Source organism: Diceros bicornis, chromosome 37 (assembly GCF_020826845.1).
Source record: "Diceros bicornis minor isolate mBicDic1 chromosome 37, mDicBic1.mat.cur, whole genome shotgun sequence".
Taxonomy (NCBI): domain Eukaryota; kingdom Metazoa; phylum Chordata; class Mammalia; order Perissodactyla; family Rhinocerotidae; genus Diceros; species Diceros bicornis.
In genome coordinates this window covers 3,449,035-3,470,039 of record NC_080776.1, presented here as the reverse complement: position 1 = coordinate 3,470,039, position 21,005 = coordinate 3,449,035, and the positions used below count along the sequence as shown (strand labels likewise).

The following is a 21,005-nucleotide window of genomic DNA, read 5'->3' as shown; positions in this document are numbered from 1 at the left end:
GAGGTGGACCCAGTCTCTCCACGGCGGGAGCCCCACACACTCCACCACTGCCCCACACTCTCCATCTGCTCCTTGTGCACGCCCTGCCCCACTGAAGTGGGCTCAGTTGCCAGGCTGCAGAGAATCCAGTCACCAATCTATGCAGGCCTACAAGTTGCCTGAGGGCTTGTTGTTGGGTGGGGCCAGTCTCTAGGGTGGGCTGCCTGCCCTGGCTGAGCTGGATTAAATTGGTGCTCTAGTGGGTGGGGCAGACTCGGGCTAGCAGGCACCAGGGAGAACTCCAATGGTGTCTGTGTCAGCACGCCCACACCAGGCTGCAACAATGGCCGCCACCAACTCCCAGTCCCTGGAGAGGTCTCACCTCTCACTGAGGTGCACTCAGGGCCTATCAGGTGAGTCTCTTTTCACCAAAGCACTGTGCACCTTTCATTCTGGTGATTTTAGGATGCTTTCTGAAACGGGTGAGTTTGCGTGTGGGCCCTGTAAGAGCCGGTTTTAATTTCTTTGTGAACCAGCTTTTCTGGGGGTGCTCCCCAATGTTTTATTAGCAGGCAAAGTCAAATATTATGCCACTCGTCTCGATTGTGCTGGGTCCACAAAATGCCCACAGCGGGGGCGCTCCCCGGCTCAGGGCCCGGCGTCTCCAGGGAGGCTACGTACCTGTGAGCTGCTCCCGGAGGCCGTGAAGCTGGCGGCTTGTGAAGGCGGCGTTTTTCTCTCCAGAAGGGAGTCTCTGCCTCTTCTACCCCAGTTAGGATTGTCCGTTATTGCAGGAGTTCCTCTCATCCAGTTTTCAGTTCTGTCTCAGGGGTACTTTTTCCACGAGTAGTTGTAAATTGGCTGTGTCTGCGGGAGGAGGTGAGTTCAGAGTCTGCTTACGCCGCATCTTGACTTCTCCAAAAAGCAACATTTTAAAATTGTGAATTAGATATATCGTATGAGATATCTATACATGTATCATAATTCACCTCCTTGATGACAACTTCTGTGACATGTCAGACAGCTTAAAATGATTGGCTCTTTCTTTTGTCCATCTCTACCATGCTCCCATGATGACCTGTATATAAATATATTGTGGCGCTGAGACCCATGGAAAATACGTATAATATATATTAGGTCTTGTCCTCTAGACTGTGAGCTTCTCAGGGCTAGGGTCTTGGTACTATTGGTCGTTGTTTTCCTGAACGAAATGGATTGTCCTGAGCTCTGAATATGTGTTGACAGAATGAACAAGTGATAGCACATATTTATCCTTGTGCCTCTTCTGCGGTGTGCTAGAATCAAAGTGCATGGAGCCTTCCCAGGGGGTACTTAGGGGAGGCATAGAGCCAATAGGAGACGCTAACAATCATCCAGTTCCACTTCTGCTACCCTCACTAAGTGGAAACTTGATGAAGGGAACATGACCACCAGAAGCCACCCAGAGTTTGTTTATTTGAGACAAAGCATTTATAATGAGCCTGCAGACACCTCTTTATTGTTCATTCACATCGTGATTTACTGAGGCTGCTTTTCTGTTGCCTATTTGTATTCAACAGACTAAAGATTTGAGTGTGAAAAGTTTCTATACATACTCTCTGAGTTATTTTTTAATCTCAAATTGATGCATAAAATGTAACATGAGAGAGTTAATTCCTATTTCATAATATCTATGGGTTTAATCATTTAAAAGCATTCTTTCGTCGAAATAACATCCGTAATATCGTTATGATATTTTAAAGCAGAATGAAAATGCACCATGATAAACCTGTCTTGATCATTTTGACCGGGGACTCTGTAAACTGTCCATGGGCGAGTTGCTAAGGTACACAGACTTCTGTCTGAAGAGCGCACTGTGCGAGTCTCCTTCCAGGAATATACGGGGCATGTGCTTGGGACGGTTCCGCTTGGCCCAATCCCATTTTCCAGGCCAGTGAGCATAATGGCAGGGTAGAAATGAGACGTGTCTCATTTGGTGCCTTTGGTAATTACTGAATATATGTTAATGAAGAGCTTTTCCCTGGCCTTCTACCAGCACAGTTAAATATGACCAACTAGAGCTTTTCCTTATGAAAGGAAAGCCATCAGCACAGCTATAGAACCCTATATAAACAGATTGCATTTGGATTTAATTTCGAGTTAACACGAATGGAAATATTTTCAAATGGATCGCTCTTAGCAGTTGAAAGAATTCTGAAACTGAGTGCCTTTCTGTAGAGATGTCAACATAATTATTGGTGTAACAAATTCACCTCTAGGTATAGGCATCTAAAATATATCAAAGAGATATTCAGTGCATTGTGAGCAAAGAAAAAGTTGCAGAGAACGTGACCATTGTACTCTAGGACCTTAACATTTAGCAGAGCAGACAAACCATTGATACTTATTAACCAATCAAAAGGTCTAAGAATTACAGTGACATCTCAGAAATGATTATTAAGATACTGTTAAAATCTTGAAATGCAAACTAAAAACAGAAAATGTGAAAGAATATAATTAAGGGGGAAAAAAAGATGGAGAGGAGGTTCTAGTGGTCAAGTATTATTTGTATTGGTTTCTCTCCCCAGGACAGGCAGTTAACATGGTCTTTGGAACTTATTTATTATAGGACCTTAAAAGATTTTGAAAATTAGAACATAATATCAAATTAAGCATAAGATTCTATTATAATGTTTTTATTGTATTGCTCATAGAAAAAGAACTTTACAGAATTGTTAGCTTTTCCCAGAAATAATACATCAGTTATTTTCTTTTTTGCTATCTCAGTTGCTTGAACATTTAACATTCTCTTAGCTTTAGGGAGACTGCAGAAACGCAGTTTAGGGCATGACACATTTTCCTCTTTGAAAATGTTTTTGCTGTCTCCTGAGAGGAACCCCTTTATTCCATGTGTCTTTAGGCATGCATATAAACATACAATTCACAAATCCGCTGTCACGGTAACCATTGGAGATGTTTCTATGTAGACATAGTATATTAGTTTCCCAGTGCTGCCACAACAAATTACCACAAACTGTGTGCCTTAAAACAACAGGAATTTATTCTCTTAGCTCTGGAGGCTAGAGGTGCTGACTCAAGGTGTTGGCAGGGTTGTTCCTTCTGCAAGCTCTCAGGTAGATATTGCCCCATGTTTCTCCTAGTTTCTGGTGCTTGCTGGCAGTCCTTGACACTATTTGGCTTATAGACTCATCACTCCAATCTCTGCCTCCGTCTTCACATCGCCTTCTTGTCTACGTCTCTGCCTCTTCTCCTTTTTTCTTTCTTATAATGACACTTTCACTGGATTTAGGGCCCTTTCTAATCCACTATGGTCTTATCTTGATCCTTACCTTAATAAAAATCTACAAAAAATCTTATTCCAAACAAGCTCACATGAATATGAATGGAACACTATTCAACCCGCTATAGATAGTAATTGTAAATAGGCATGATTAACCAAGAGATTCCTGGAGTATTCATTTATTTCTTGTTTGATGAGAATATTCAGTCTCAGACATACCTTTAGATATAAGTAATGACTGACCTATTCTCCTTTCTGTTATTTGTGTTCCACAGAGTTACAGGAAAGAAAATAGAGACAATGCCACAATATATGATTCTGTGGATCCAACATCATACTGCTCTTCACGCTTACCCGTATATGGGTCTAAAATGAATTTGTTCTTTACTCTTTCTAATTCTTATCCTACCTAAAGCTACTTGTGTTCAGAGGCAGGTTGATTGTGAGACTGAACTGTTCAGGCTAGTTTCTTTCAAAGCCTGAGGAGGGACCCTAGTAATGGGTTCACATAATCATATGATTTTTTAAAATTTGCAATAGAAAGATTTTTTAACCACAATTAGTTAACATTGCCCTCACTTTCCAATCTGGTTTTCCCTCCATAACACTTCCCTTCTTAATACAAAGGCCAAAGGCAATAGAGGGTTATTGGTATGTTTGATGGTGCCTGGCTATGGATGTATGTGGTTAGCGGATGAGAAACAAGACTTGAGATTTGTGGAGCCAGAAGCTAGTCTGTGGAAAATTCTGAACCATACAGCTCATATGGAAAAACCTTGATATATGTTTTCCCAAGTTTGACAGCAGTTCTAACAATTTACATGGCATTACCAATAGTAGGTTGTAAAGTTGAAAAAAATCTTATAAAAGCTATATACTTGAGAAAGGAAAATCTGAATTATCCCTCTATATTCTCTCTAGAAAATGATTTTGCAAAATTCTTGTCATATGAAGAGGTGATCAGAGTATATAGCCAAAAAATAAAATATATTATAGAGTTGTACCAGTCAATAATTAAAGATTTTATACTATGTCTTGTAGAAAATATGTTTTCGATATTTGTCAGATTTATAAAAATAAGTGATTCAATGTGATTTACATCCTCTTTAAAAATATTTACATTTGTACCTCATTTTGTAAATTTAATTTTATATTCTTTTTCTTGAAGAATTTTTATAAGCTTCACATTTTATAAGCTTCAAACCTCACAGAAACAGAATCCATTTCTGCTGTTATCTTTTCTTCTACTTTAAAACCAAACAGCAATCCCACTTACAAAATACAAGAGTTTTTTTTTTTTTAATAATTTTATTTATTTATTTTTTCCCCCAAAGCCCCAGGAGACAGTTGTATGTCATAGCTGCACATCCTTCTAGTTGCTGTATGTGGGACGCGGCCTCAGCATGGCTGGAGAAGCAGTGCGTCGGTGCTCGCCCGGGATCCCAACCAGGGCCGCCAGCAGCGGAGCGTGAGCACTTAACCGCTAAGCCACTGGGCTGGCCCTACAAGAGTTTTTTGATAATTTTGTCTCTTGCAAAATAAGATTAAAACACCAGGATCTTATGAAGCTGTGCTTTATATTACTACACTTCTTAGCTTCTCTAAGTCATTAAAACATCTGAACACTGAACAACTGTTCATCCCGCACAAATTCAGTCATCATATGTGGATTGCCTTTGCCTCTCTCTCATCTCTCCTTTCCTTGGCTAGTCTTTGACTAGAATTATTGGACAGTATTTTAACTTCTTTCATGAAAAATAATCCTGATTTTTTTATAGATTGATTTTTTCAGGCATACAGAGATGACATCGATATTGACTTTTTTGTCCTTATCTTTCTGTTCAAACTTTTTTTTTACTCCATCCTACCTAGGAGTGATCTTCATAAATTACTCATTATCATCTGGATTTTAACCCATTGGGAATACCTCATTTCCTCTCCATTTGAAATCCTGTCCTTTATTTTTTCCATTTAATCGTATAATCAAATATATTCCTTTATATAATCTCTATATAGTCAAGCAGCATCTTGGTCATAAATTAAAAGTGTCCCAGGTATTTCGATGCCATCGAAACCTGAAATTCTCCATGCAGAAAGGCTCCTTGAGAACGTTCAAACGTTCAGACAGAACAACTGTTTTGCAGAGGTGGAAGTAGCTTCAGAGAAGAGATGTGCTTTGTCCAAGGCCAAGTCAGGCTTAGAACCCAGACTTTCTCATTCTGGGTCCAAACTGAGTCCACTTTAATTTTCATTACGCATACTTGGAATTTACTCATATCCACTCATATCCATATCTAAACTTTAATTCCCAACTTTTATTTCTTCCAAAATAATAATTTCCCATTTCTCTGTCACCCTTTTCTTCAAATAACCACTTGAAGCCGTTAAATAAACATTTAAAATAGAGAGCCTACTTTTAATCCCTGTCACCGTTATTTACCACACTGTTGATGGCGTTATGAATGTGTTGAAGTAGGCTAATGATACAGAATGAATTTCTGTCCTGCATGAATTTGTAAAAAACTTTGACAAACTTTTATCATAACGTTTTACTAACTCAAATAATCTATAGTGCTTCAGATATGAAACCTCACTAATTTCAAACAGCAGGACCAAATTAAGCCTATCTTTAATTTTCTCTAATTCTCTGCTCTTTTGTTTCCCATTTCCTGATCTACAAACATCCTTTTTGTCTCCTAGTTTTCTAGTTTTCCCTAGCATACCACATTCCCACACTGCATTTGCCAGACAGTTTCATTTAAAAACAAGTAAAATTTTTGTTTTCTCATCTCTTTTAAGGTGGAAATTCTGTAAGGCACATTTTTTTTTCATATATCTGTAAAAGAAGTAGATTTCTTACTCTGTTATTCTTCCCATTGATTTAAATCATACCATTTAAAAATACTTTAACAGAGTAATGCTATTAATTTTTTCACAATTGAACAAAAGGTGCTTAATTTAAAAATCATAGTTTATTTTTTCATAACTAGAAATTGAAACTCACTAGATATTTAAATTATTATTTAATGAAAACATTTTAAGTGGATTTATTTTGCTTCAGCTATACAATATATAGTACTTTTTAAAGCAACATATCTGCATTTGTGTCCTTATTTCTACTTTCAAATGAATATATTCACATGGCTGACTCATTAATTTTCAGCAACAGAAACAGAAGTCATTGTTTAAACAGGTGCTGCTTTCTTAGGCTTGGGTCAGAGCATTTAATGGGCTTTACCTGGAATTTCTCAACTTAAAAGTGTGTGTGTGTGTGTGTGTGTGTGTGTGTGTGCTGGGAAGGGGACCATTGGCTTTCCAAGTAGTTGTCTGAGAATAGATTTTCAAGTATAATTTATGAAGTGGAAAGAGGAAGTGTTGGTTAACAGCTTTTTAAAATCCTTTTTTCAGTTTGTTATTTTAACATCCCACGTTCAAAGTAAATGACAAACACTAAAGATAGTATTGACCTTCATGTATTTCGTAGAGTTTAATGATCTGATAAAGAGCATTAATTTCCATTTTCCAATATTTTATTTAGAAAATTTTCAAATATACACAAAAGTTGAAAGAATTTTACAGTAAACACCCGTATACGTACCTCCTAATTGCTACAATTGGCATTTTACCATCCATCCTTAATACATCTTTTCTTTTTTAATGCATTTCACAATAAAGTGAAGATATCAGTAGAATTCAAGTCCTATTTTGCTTCTTGATTTTCTGGTGACTTTCCTGCTGAATTTCCTTTCAGATAACTATTGTTTGAGACATAGGCAAGGTATTAGTTAAATGGGAGATGTAAAAGCTTTTAGTATTTACCAAAATTGTATATGCCAATTCATGAGTCTCATATGCACTGAAAAAAACGATGCTGGAAATGCAGATTGTAGCATTATTTGGGTACCAGCTAAACAATTTCCAGACACACATTTCTTGAACTAGATTACACTACTTATGCAGTTTTAACTAGATAGTCCCAATGTTCTACTCAAACATAATTACTTTTGAGGAGAAAATGGCAAGTATTTTCCCTGGCTTATTGGAATTAAATTTTTTTAACCTACCTTTTATTACCTATATATATTTTTAAAGACATAATATTTCAGAATAGCTATTTTGGGGCCTGCAATTTGGTTTTATGTATTGTTTGGGACTATATTTCTTCTATTGTGAAGTTTTGGGAAGGTGATATGATTAAAGGGTAAAGATAAAAAACATTCAGGGAATTGGGGACTATAGTTTTTCAGTTATTAAATAACCTACACACATATAGAATATGGAGGTCTTCAGAAACTGTAACTCAGATGATAAATTGAGATTTATTTTTATCCCTCTAAAATGTAAGCTATTTATCATTTGATGCTCAATTTTTTCTGAGACAGCGGGTGGTATTCTTTGTTATTGCTGTTGTTAAATTCTATGATACAGTTTTGTTTAGGTAAACAAATTTTGAATGTTTTAACAGATATTTATAGATTTAAATTTTTTCCTTGGCTTTCGCTAATGTCGCTAAAGAGGAGTCTTGGATGAGAAGGTTTTGAAAAGAGTAAAACAAAAATATTATTTTGCAAGTAGTATACAAAATTATCCAACACTTGTGGTATTCAAAATCTTTAAAATTTAAAAGAAATATTTTTGTTACTAAGAGTAGGGAAAGAATCACTATGTGGATTTAATTATGGAGACATAATTGTGATCTTATTATAACGCATTAATATGGGGAACGTAGAATAATTTTTAATTATATTGATGCTAACATCTGTATAAACAGTTTTGTACACAAGTAATAATTCATACATTGGGGTTTTGAAATATTTCCAAGCACATTCTGAGTACCAGAAATTTTTGTTAATTTCTTTTAATAGGATGAATTGAGGGCTAGTGGAACAGTGAGGATGTTTTCTCAAGGACAAATACTTGAGTTGGTGACAGATTGGGGACCACTTTTATTGACTGACAATCCCAGCCCCTTAACCACCAGACCATACTTTCTTCACATTTCGTCCACATATTCAAGCATTTAATGAGATTCTCTTTACAAGTGGGAACTTAATTTGTTTCTCCATAGATTACCACAGCAGATAATACATATATATTACAAAGTGCAAAGAAGTGTGCTTGTTTGCTTCATTAAAAAGATTGAATTTTATGTTTGAAGCATGACATCGCATTTAGAGTGAATTCCTAACAATTCATTGATTGTTTACGCAACTTTGAGCAAGGTGGCTAAAGTAGACCCTTTCTGAGTCTTACTGCTTATGGTACTGAAGTTTTAGTAAATTTTATTTCTTGGGTAAAGTTCCTTTCAGGGATATAGAAATATATACTTTTGAAGAACCTGAAAATGGGAGTTGAAGTTTGATTTCTAAAACTATAGAAACTAAATACTAAATAATAGAAGTACTAAATAATAGAAGATCTGGGTTGCTGATTATTAAGGATTGTTTGTTAGAATTCTATCAACTATTGAAAAATCTTGGCCTCAACTGGGAAAAAGTGAACACCAGTTACTTCAGAATTATGCAACATTACGAGCCAAGTCAGAATGAAGCGTAAACTCATCTAAGATTCCATATCATCTAAAGGATAACAAAAATCCATCCACATCTTTAGCTAACTATAAACAAAATTCTTCTGTTTTCATCTTTCTGGAATCCACAAGTCTTGTATTTAAGTTGTTAGAATACCGGTTATTACAGATTCCCTTTGTTCTACACTCAAATATTATAATATTTTGTGGTATTTGTTTAGGCTCTGACAAGAGTTTATCTGGAAAATTTGCTAACTGTATTAGATCACTCATTTCATCCATTTGTGGGAAATGCTTAAGGTTTGGAGTCATGTGGATCCACACTGGACTCCTGGTTCTGCCACTCACTAGCCCAGAGATAGGCTACTGTCTTATCCTGCCGTGTGTGTCTTCATCTACAACGTGAGGCTAACATAGTTACCTCAGAGCATTATTAGGTAAACTAAATGAAGCATAGAGCATAGTGCTTAATACATGTAAGTCCTCAATAAATGTTTAATAATAACTCACCTCCCTTTTACCTCTGGGAGAGATTTCCAAAGGGATGCACATAACTTTCTTCTCTTTATTATTCTCATATTGACACCCTACAATCCTTCTTTGTCTCTGACCATCAAACTAGTTTCTCTTGACCTAGCTTACTACCATCTACCAATAAGAGGCAACTGATAGCATTCCTTAAATAATAAAGTGATGACGATGATAATAAGGCAAATTATTTGATTCAGCAAACCAAAAATAATAATGTTTTATATGTTAATAGAAATTTCTAGTTAAAAAAGCAATTTTTAATTCATTATTTTGTGAAGATTGTTGCGAGAATCAAATAAGATAACGTATGGGAAAGAAATCAATGCTCTTTCAGCAAAATAAACAAACACAATCTGTATTAAATGAAACACAATATTCTATGTGTACATACCCAGTGATTTGGAGGAGTTAATATCTTAAATACTTCTTGTACCAAGAGCTGATAGTGTATTTTGTCTTAATAGTAAAAAAGTATTTTATCATATGTTTGCCCTAGATTTCTTATTTTTACACTAGAAATAATTGGCAGATTAAATAAACTGTGCCCTTTCTAGCATAATATTATGGGAAAAAACTGGAGTTGTATTAGTTAGAAAATGAAAATTTGCTGAATTAGCCACTTAATTAAGAAGTGAATGATGCTTTCCTTTACCCCCAGCAGAATGATTGACTTTCATGTGTACAGATGTATGTATATGTATTTTTAATTTTCTGGAGAGTGGTCTTTTTGGCCATTGTAGTAAAACGTTACTTTTATGTCTGTTCATCATAATGATGGTAATTAGTGGTACGATGACTTCTGTGGGTACACTGCAATGTAAAACACTAAGAAGGATGTCATTGATATAAAGTATTACTATAAAATATTGAACTCTTTATTTTACCCCATTTAATGCCATAAACAAATGATATATATGTCCATTTATATGGATATGTGTGTGTGAAGGTGGATTAAGATGTATATAACCTATAACCATCAAATGATCTAAGGTAGAATGAATTACACTTTGCTGGGCTTTTAAATAGCATCTGAATGTCCTAATGAAATTAGAGTTTCTCAGAGAGTATCTCTCTCACTAACAAAATATGGCAAAATATTTACCGCACAATCTGTCATTTGGTTCTCAAACCATGAGGGTGGTTTATAGGGACTAACTCTCTAGAATGACGGTTCTTCTGCAATCGGACCTTTATGACATGTCCCTTATCCTCTTTTAATACATAAACGCTATTCAGTCCTGAATTTTCACATATTTCTGAGAGATATTATTGCTTTATGAAAGCAGGTGAGAAAGTTTTCCCATCAATAGTATGCCGTATTTTTCCTCTGCCGTGCTTTTGATATACATAAACAAAATTACGAATTCATGGGGAATCCTGTCAGGAGCCCTTCTGAGACAAGCGCTGGCTGCCTGGGTGTTGTTGCCCTGAGGGGGTTTATGCAAATGATTGTGATCCCACAGCAGAGCAGATTGAGCCGGTCTAACCCAGCAAGTGGGAGCAGGTGTAGGACAAACAGAACAGCAGAGTCATAGCAGAATGTTTATTGCCACTTACAGGCTTGCAATTTTAAATAATGCTATTTGTTTTGTTTGTTCCCTTTGCAGCGTGATCAGTGTCCGATCCCACATAGATGTCTGCATTTTAACTCAATCTCCATTCCTTTGACTTTGTTATTTAATGAGTGGATTGGTGTGAAATTAGGCTCTGTGCTGCAGGCAATAATCTGGTAAATAAAATAAGGAGTAAATCCTATTGCATTGAGGAATTACTATGAATTTTATTTGTTTGTTTTTAATGAGAGGCTGTTACATTTTAAGGATGTTTTGAAATTGTATGTTTATATTTCTATGCTCTTCTAGGAATATACACAGTTGTAATCAACTAAGATATTTTTTAAAAATTCTACATAACTCTATTTTTTTAAAAGGAAATCCAAATAGGTAGGCATGAAATTAATTTATGATCTCAACTTCTATGCAAATGCCAAAAGACACTGTGGTTTAGATCCTTGTTACTTTAAGTGTGCTCTGCTAACCTGCAGCAATGGGCATAACCTGAGACCTTGGTAGAGAGGCAGAATTATAAACCCCACTCCAGACCTACTGAAGCAGAATCTGCATTTTAATAAGATCCCAGGTGATTCCTATGCACATAAAAATTTGAAAGACATTGGTTCTGATGGAGAACAGAAACAAATTTACTTACTCTGGTTAAGTTTTTTTTTAATGTATATAAATGGAAGAACTGATGAGCGGAAGAATGCTCTAGAATTCACGGTCATGCTGTCTTCACATTCTGTCACATACAAGTATCTGAGCAGAATTTGGAGATGTTCATTCAATTTTTATTTACTTCAGCATGGCTAAATATTTAATTTCTCTTTGAAGTTACAGCTCCAATCCTGCCTCACTTTTTATTGTTTTCTTGGATCCAGATACAAAATAAGAGGATTAAGAGGAAGCTTGTACCTAGTTTTAATGTAACATATTAGTAGATGGGCCCGGGAACTGTGACAAATTATGTGGTATCACTTTGGCAACGCCTACCACATGATGTTTATTTACATTAAATACAGTAAATCTGCAGGCATTTTGATTCTAAGAAAAGTAAGCATGTGCTATATAAGAGAAGCCCTTTTCAGTGAAAACATATGATGTGGATGTCACACTGTTGTGGATATTACAAGAAATGTAAATGATATTATGCAAATTGTCTCACAAGACGCTCACTTGTATTAATGTATTTTTTGATTACATATCTGAGTGTCTAGTGCCTGCAGATAATACGCTAAGGAAATGTGGCACTTTTCAAGTTTTCAGTTTTTATAGTACGTCTATCAATACTGGCATAGAAGCTCCCACCATCACACCTACATGCTTATGTCATCTGCACCCCTATATGCTGTCTTCTGTCCTGTTATTATAGATGAGCTTTCCGTGCTTTTGATTCAGGTCTATGCTTCTAAGAGTCTAATGCCATCAATTCTCACTTTCTGAAAGACCTTGGCCTTACAATTCTCTCCTTTCTCATGTATCAGAATATAGGTTATTGTTATTTCTCCTATCGTTAAAATCTTTCTTTGGACACCACTTTTTCCTCTGGCTACCACCTTGTTTTCTCTTTTCTTTACAAGAAAAAAACTTCTTAGAAGTATGGCTAAATTTTAGTATCTCCAATTTTTTTCCTTCATTTTTTCTTGAAGCCACTCCTGTCAGATATTTGAACTTACTGTCTTACCAAAACAGCTCTTATCAAGGTTAAAGATGACTTCCGTGTTGCATGCTCAAATTTTAGTTTTCATCTTATTTAATCTCTCCACAGTATTTCACATAGAAGATCATTCTCTTCTCCTTGAAACACTTGCTTAACTTGGCTTTCATGACACCACAATTCTTCCTACCATTCTGGTCTTCTCATTCTCTTGTTCATTTGTCTTCACCTCCTCTACCTCTAAATGTCAGAGTGACCCATGGGGCTGAGGTTTAGAACACCTTTGTTTTCCATCTACGACTGTCTCCAGCCTCATGATTTATTTAATGTGCTATATGTCGATGATGCCCAAATTTATACCTTATCTCGGTAAATAGAAACTAGATTCTTACAGTTGCTCAAGCCAAATATCTGGGAGTTACCCTTGATTTCTTTCTGTCACGGCCCATATTCAAATGTCAAACATTCTGAGGTTCTATCTTCAAAATATATCTAGAATCCAATCACATCTCAACACCTCCACTGTCGTCATGCTTGAAAGAGCCATCCTTCTCTCTTCCTTGGATTATTGCAACGGCCTTCTATCTGATCTCTTTTCTTCTATCCTTACTCCTGGTTTATCTATTCTTAATACAAAAACCAGAGTGTTAAAATGTAAATCAGACCATGACATTCCTCTACTCAAAATTTCCCATGGCTTCCTATCTCTTTGACTAAAAGCCAACAACCACCTACAAGAAATTACATGGTCTCATCACTAACACTTTTCTAACCTCATCTCCTAGCATTTCTCCTTGCTTGCTTCCCTCCTGCAACAGTGACCTTCTTATACCTAGAACATATCGGGCACACTCCTGCCTCAAGACTTCTGCATTTGTTGTTCCTTCTGCCTGTATCAGTTTCTCCTATATGTCTGAATGACTCCCTCTCTCATTTTCTTCATATAGTGTCTCAAAAGTCCTTATCTTGACTACCCAATCAAAAATTGTAACTTTCTTGGCACTGCCTATCCTCTTTGAGTTTTATTTTTTCCCTATTTCTTACTACCGTCAAACATCTTATATATTTTACTTGCTTATCTTGTGTTTTTTCTCCCTACTAGGATATATGAGATATTTGAGGGCTGGATTTTTTTTTTTGTCTGTTCCCTGCTGTTTTCCAAGTGTCTAGAATAATGCCTGGTGAAAATTAAGTGCCCAATGTATATTTATCAAATGAATAAATGAACTATTGAACACAATTTTGAAAATAAAACAGCAAACTATATATGTAATTGTTCCTTAATAGAATTTCAGTCCCTTATTCGAATCCAAAAATTAAAGAGATTTAAAATTGAGTCATATGTACCCTCTACAGAATAACAACTCTTGAACTTAGAAAATTTGGAAGAACTTTATACCCACCAACCTGAAGCCGAGCTGCTATTGCCAGTCAGCGACTATATTTGATAAATAAACTAACTCTATAATTACAGGCCAGAGTTTTAAAACTTCCTCCTGTTTCAAAATCTCTCATTCAATATCTGAAAGTTATACAACTATTTATTTGTCAACATCTTTTTAAAAATAAGTTTGTGTTAATAGTACTTAATTTTGGTAGATGGAAATGAGAGAGCAGAGGAGGAGGGCGTTTCCTCTTTTACTTTATATTTTTCTGAACTGATGTTTCTTCTTTTTTTAACACCATGAGCTCATTATTATTTTGAATAAAAACAAATAAAAACAAAGCAACAGGGCTACTAGCGTGTGCTTTGGCTGGAATTTGAAGGGAAGATAGTTGAATTCATTCTTTCAGATATTGCTTGTCTAATACTGAAGAATAGATGAATGCATGAATTCAGATTGAAGGTTATTTGACTATTATCTATTCAGATTGCATCATTTTACATTTGTCTAATGTTTCCTGAAACTAATCTTGGTGTCCCAAATAATACATAGGTTTACTACTCAATAGGCTGGCGTTTAAATATCTGACAATCTCATCCATTTAGAGCAGAGTATAAATAAAGAAGCAAATAAAAGAGGTCCCTGAGCAGCCAACATCGATATAAGAATGTCACTGAGAGAAATTTCAAGCACTTTATAGTTCCAACAATTCCCTTAGAGCTAATTTACACATTTTTTTTCACGATTACGTAAAGTTTCAAATTCCATGCTCATTTGGAAGTGCAAATTAATAGACGTGTAAAGAGATTATCTTTTATAGGTAGAAACATTAATTGATGAGACAAATGTCGGCTGACAGCAAATGATGAAATAGAAAACCCATAACAAATATACCTGTAAGAATTGAAAAAAAAAAAAGGAAAACTAATAGCTTATAGTCATTTGTGTGGGAAAAATGACTCCATACACTAAGAAGCTGAAATGACATCAATGTGTTACGACAGGATATAATTATTCCTGTACTTTATGATCGCCTTTAGTTATCAAGGAGAAGTTGGATTGTGTTCAATACATTGTGTTTAAAGAGGCATGAAAACATCCCAAATATTTTTTTTTTAAAAAGTGGTGTTGAAAGAATTTAATCTTTACCAATTAAATAGATTATTGCATGTAATTATTGAACTAAGGTTAGATGCATTGATTAAACATACAGAAATATGCATATTTGTCTTGGGCTACATATACACCATATTGGGCGAGTATGTATAACATGGACCTTTAAGTTGTGCCCTGATTTTGGTCACCTGTTAATTGCATGTAAGCTCTTTGAAACTGTCATACTTCTTTGCTATATCCATATGCATAAATCAGTGTTCAATTTGCTGTCAATAAAAAATACATCTTAGCAAACTGATTTCCTTTTATATGCAGCGGTGCTGGTGGTCAGATCTGTTGACAAGCTCAATTTACTCTGTTTAGTTTGTGGGTTAACCCGTAAATGAGTTCCGAAATTCTTGAATTTTATAACTATTGAGAAAGCTGCGAATTGTGAAGTTTCAATGGTTTGATGCCCAGGTAGAGGCAGCAGCTTTCAGTAGCTCACTAACTTTCCCCTGATTAAAACATTCTTGTTGCACCTAAATTTCTATTTTGCTTTTAGTAAATTTTTTCCTTAGGCATGATTAGGGCCGGCCCCGTGGCTTAGCAGTTAAGTGCGAGCACTCCACTGCTGGCGGCCTGGGTTCAGATCCCGGGCACGCACTGACTCACCTCTTCTCCAGCCATGCTGAGGCCGCGTCCCACATACAGCAACTAGAAGCATGTGCAACTATGACATACAACTATCTACTGGGGCTTTGGGGAAAAAAAGGAAGAGGATTGGCAATAGATGTTAGCTCAGAGCCTGTCTTCCTCAGCAAAAGAGGAGGATTGGCACGGATGTTAGCTCAGGGCTGATCTTCCTCACAAAAAAAAATAAAAAAATATGAATATATATACACACACACACATATGTATGTTTGTGTGTGTGTGTGTATATGTATATATAATCTATTTTATAGAGTTACCTTAGTAATGTGTGACAGGTTTGTACTTACCTTGTTTTTCTGAGCAGGAGATCAAAGCATGCCAATATTCTTATGGTTATCAGGAATGCAGTAGATTTACTTAATTACTATGCTTCATTGTAAATAATAAACTTTGTCAGTGAGTGTTAACAGGGAGAATGAAGATCAGTTACTGGTTTAATCTCTGTAAAAATAGCAGCACATACAGTTAGTTACTGTATAATGACATTGTAGAAATCAGGTATTAGATTACATAATAGAATGCCCCACTCCCAAATTATATGCATAGTTTGTTTTACTTTGAAGAAAAAGACAAATATATCCAAAAGATTCTGACGGAAATATAAAAGTATGTAATAAGTGGCTGCAAAGACCACAGCCCACAGTCAAAAGGGAATTCATTTATCTAAAGACACTTACTAAGAAGAAGCCCGTCAATCTGAAGCTGGAGTAGTTGGCATTTTAAAAAAGTCTTTGATACTAGTTTAACTACTTTTAATGACTATGCTGAGTACCTGTAACTTTTCTATATGGATCTTCCTTAGTTTACTCACATCTTAAGTTTTCTCTTTAAGTGGCTGATTGAATTTGTGGTGACCTGGGTGGAATATGGTAGAGAAATAAAGAATTGGACTGTAACCCCAAGACTGTAGTGTAGACCTGGGGAAAACTTCTGAGATGGAGGCAGCACAGGTGGATACATTCTGTTTCGGTACATCACAATCGGGAACCGTATATGGTGTAACCACTAGAACCGTGTGGTGAGACCAGGGGGATGTAATTGACAATATAAAGTCTCTTCCAATTGTTTTAGCCGTGTCACAAATCGAGTATGTACTCTTCCCGGAGGAGAGGACCTAGCTGTTGTCAAGGGACAAAACGAGTTATGTTGAGTAAAGCCCAAATTAAACAAAAAGTTATATAGATGAGGGGCTGGCCTGGGGGCATAGTGATTAAGTTTGTGCACTCCACCTCAGCAGCCGGGGGTTCGCAGGTTTGGATCCCGGGCACAGACCTACACACTGCACATCAAGCCATGCAATGGCAGCGTCCCACATACAAAATAAAGGAAGATGGACACAGTTGTTAGCTCAGGGATAATGTTCCTCAGCAAAAAAGAGGAAGATTGGCAACCGAGGTTAGCTTAGGGCCAATCTTCCTCACACACACACACACACAAGATTGTATAGATGCTTATAAAGCTGGATCACGTGGGGCTTTGAAATGGTTGTATGGCTCAAAGTTTGTCCAATCAATTCTTTGATTTTGATAGTAAAAGTAGACACTAAAATATTTCTTTTATTGAATTGTTGATTTACACTTTTAAAATGTTTTAATTAAGTATACATTTTATTTTTGATCACAAAAATAAAAATATTCAATCCATGCAGAAATGTAAAAATTTCAAATTAACACCTCCAGCATTATTTAAATCTCAAACTCCAGCAGTAACCTCTGGAGATAATTTTCTTTAATACACCATTAATTTCTAAAGTGCTATAATTACATATTAAATGAGAAAACAAACTAATTTAGGCTGGCTTATTTTTTATTGCTTTCTAGACAAGGAAATTTTAGAATGTATATTAAAGTCCCCTGTGAATAGGCACACCCAAATTTTCCAACCAATTCTAATAATTTGAAATAAATGAAACTGTATTTGGCAGACTTACTATTTAAAGAAATTCTCACATTAGATTTTCTTTAAATGGAGGAGCCCTGTATTTTTAATAGCTTTATTGAAGTATAATTTACATATGATGAAATACACTCATTTTAAGTGTACAATTTAATAAATTTTAGTAAACTCATAAAGTTATGCAACCATCACCATAATCTTGTTTTGGAACATTTCCATCACTCTAAAATTTTGTTTATGCTTGATTGCAATCAACCTATCCCACACTCAGCCTCAGGCAACCACTGATCTGCCTTCTATCTCTATAGATTTGCCTATTCCGGAAGTTTTATGTAAGTGGAATTATACAATAAATATGTTTGTATTTTGTATCTGGCTTTTTAAAATTGAGCATATTGTTTTGAGGTTTATCTATTTAATGGCTCGTATATAACTAGATCATTTCTTTTTATTGTCTATGGATGTTTGGATTGTTTCCAGTTGGGACTATAACAAATAAAACCATGAACATTCTTCCCAAATCTGGTCATTCCTGAGTTTTTTCCATCTCAACAAATGTCATCACTATTCACCTAGTACTCAGCCTGAAAACCTGAGGGTCTCCCTGATTCTACCTGTCTCAGTCCAGTAACACGAGCTGTATTCTCTGTCTGGGACATTTTTGGTGCTAATCATCCCAAGGCTGGATCTTTGTTGTTATTCAGGTCTCAGCTTACATGTCACCTCCTCAATACAAATTAGTTCCCATCATTACCTGATATGCTTATTGTCTTTATTGATCTCCCAAATTGAATGAGAGCCCCATAAGAACAGAGCCTTCTCTATCTTATTCATTACAGTATCCCTGCGCTTTTCATAGTAGGTGCTCAGTAAATATGTCAAATAGATAAATTCAAATTTTATTCTTGGCCTTAAATCCAGGGTTTAAAAAAAGTATATTACATTTATTAGTTTACCTCACTCCTTGCAATGACACACATGTTAATAGAGTTTTGTGTGTATTAGTTTTCACTATTATATTTTCTTCACCAAATTTTGGAGATTCAGCTCCAACTTTATAGATTTAAGGGGAACAGGAGGAGAAGAATGTAATTTTACCGCTCTAATTTCTGTTTCTTTAAATAAAAAATATGCTAGAAATAATGACAATGTTAATTAGAAACGTTCAACCACAGACATCTTAACCCCCAGGATTCGGGGATAAACTTAAAAAATAATTTGAAATGTTAATAGTTTAATCATAAAACAATACTTTTTTGACAAGAGAAACACAAACAGCATTCTACTGGAAGTAATAATTATGGCGTACAGGTGCAATTCCAAATGTTTTCTAAAGCAGAATGAAATCAACTTAGACACTTTAGTTTAGACTTCATTCACAGGCTGGGTAAACGTCAGAGAGTATCCGAAAGATATGAGAACGCATCATAGCTCTTCAGAATTTAAATAAGCAGTGACACAATAATAATCTCTTTTTATCTTTTCTCAAACTATGAATAATTTGATTTCCAGGAATTTATTGGTATCTAAAATTCTTTAAATAAATATTTGCTAGGCAATTTAATTAAAGTGATTTTTAAATGACTTAGATTTTCAGAGTTTTGAGCCAAAAGAGACTTCATAAATCATCTAATCCTATAGGTTTCTTTCAGTTGAAGAAACTGAGGCTTAAGGAGTTTAGATGGTAAATCCTATGAGAACTTACGGAGTCACTGCAGAAATCTAGTACATGGAAAATAAAGAAACTGTGCTGCCATCTACATTTACACTAAAGATTTTCTTCCCTAGTGCCTTTCTTCCTATTATTTTCTCTTCTTGAATTCTTTTCTCTCATCTTCACATTTCTAATCCCATTCAAGACCCAGCTCAAATACCACTTTTCAAAAGGCCCTTTCTGATTCCAGAGCTGTCAATTATATCTCATCCTTTACACCCCGCTAACTTTTTAGCTACATCTCTTATGACATCTCTTTCTGTCCTGTATTTTATCTATACTCCCTATATTTTCACAGTAACTTGAAGCTACTTGAAGGCAGTGATTATATCTCATTCATCTTTTCGTCTCCTATAAACTCAACTGAGTCTTTCATTTGATTGTGTTCAATACATATTTGTTGAATAAGTGAATGGAATGCAATGTTGATTTCTGCTATTAAAATGTAGATAATCTCCTCATTATTTTTTTCCTAAGGAGGAATAGTACACTCAATGAATATACTTCACCTCACGCACATTTATTAGTCATGTAGCCACATTCAAGCTGCTTAAAATGAAATATTAATCTAATTAACTTCAGCTTTTAAAACAAAGCAATTTGCAGTTCTCTTCTTTACTGAAATGGTCTTATTAGCATAGATTAGTCCTCTTGTGTTAAACTTCTCTGAGTAGTATATTGCAGATACATGTAAACCGTCATTTCCATATTCAGAGTTTGGGATTTAGAGAAGGACCAGAGAGGTCAGTTAATCTGCATTTATAGAGCTCTCTGAGACAGCATGTATCCAAGCCAGCTCTGATAGAGGATCGTCCATCCAATCTCGAAGGCTCCCTGAGGTTTGCAAGGGAACACTGAGGCACAGCCTGTTACTCAGGACGCCTACATCCTGTGAAAGACACAGCCATACAACACTTAGCTCAGCCACGGAAAACATTTAATATACTATCTTCCTCTGGATTTTTCTCCCATCTCCCTTTTATAAATAGAAGGATGGGAAAGTATCTCAGAGAGTACAAGAAGAAGAGGAGACTTTCTGGACTGTTCTCTTTCCTTGACAAGCTGGTATCATAAGGTTGAGGTGAGGGTATGGGGCAAAGGCCTGATGATAAGGTCACAGCACCATCCAGATGTGTCTTTCAGTAGGAGCAGAAGTGGCTGTTTCCTTAAACTCTGAGAAACAGCAGTTGAGCTCAGGTTTCACACCATCTTCAGTGTGGTTTTGCATAATAGGAAACGTACTTGTGTTTCTAGACATAATTCACTTTTTAACAGTGGAATTAAATCTAAGGTAAAAAGAAAAGAAAAGAAATGGAAATAATACTCCCAGGTATACTTATCTATCTGAAAGAGATTTTTTAAGGCTCGGGCAAGAATTTTTTCTTGTTGCTATTGTCATATACGTAAATGATACGAAGTTATACCAGATATGGACTTTATTGTTATTGATGCTGTCAGTGAAATATTCCAAAGCATTTTTCAGTAATACTGGAATGAAATTGTAGAGAAAAACTACTTATGAATTTTGATTATTCATTTACAATTATAGTAGGATAACTTCTATGCAGTTATTAAAAATATTTTTCAAAACTATTCAAGAGCAAGGGAATAGTAATGACATAATATTAAGAGGAAATACAGGATACCGATTTATGTATTCAATACAAT

General features: G+C 35.6%; 1 protein-coding gene across 2 annotated transcripts in view; it reads left to right on the top strand.

Moving 5' to 3' along the window:
- Positions 1-21,005, top strand: part of ERBB4 (erb-b2 receptor tyrosine kinase 4) — a 1,098,037-nt gene that overhangs the window by 279,221 nt on the left and 797,811 nt on the right. Inside the window, exon 1 of one of the 2 annotated variants that reach the window (XM_058532927.1) lies at positions 316-392. The exons of the other annotated variant lie outside the window; for it this stretch is intronic. Coding sequence (XP_058388910.1) covers positions 323-392 — 70 coding nt within the window. The 5' untranslated portion in view covers positions 316-322. Of the gene's footprint in view, positions 1-315; positions 393-21,005 lie in introns of those variants that run through there. 2 annotated transcript variants of the gene reach the window in all.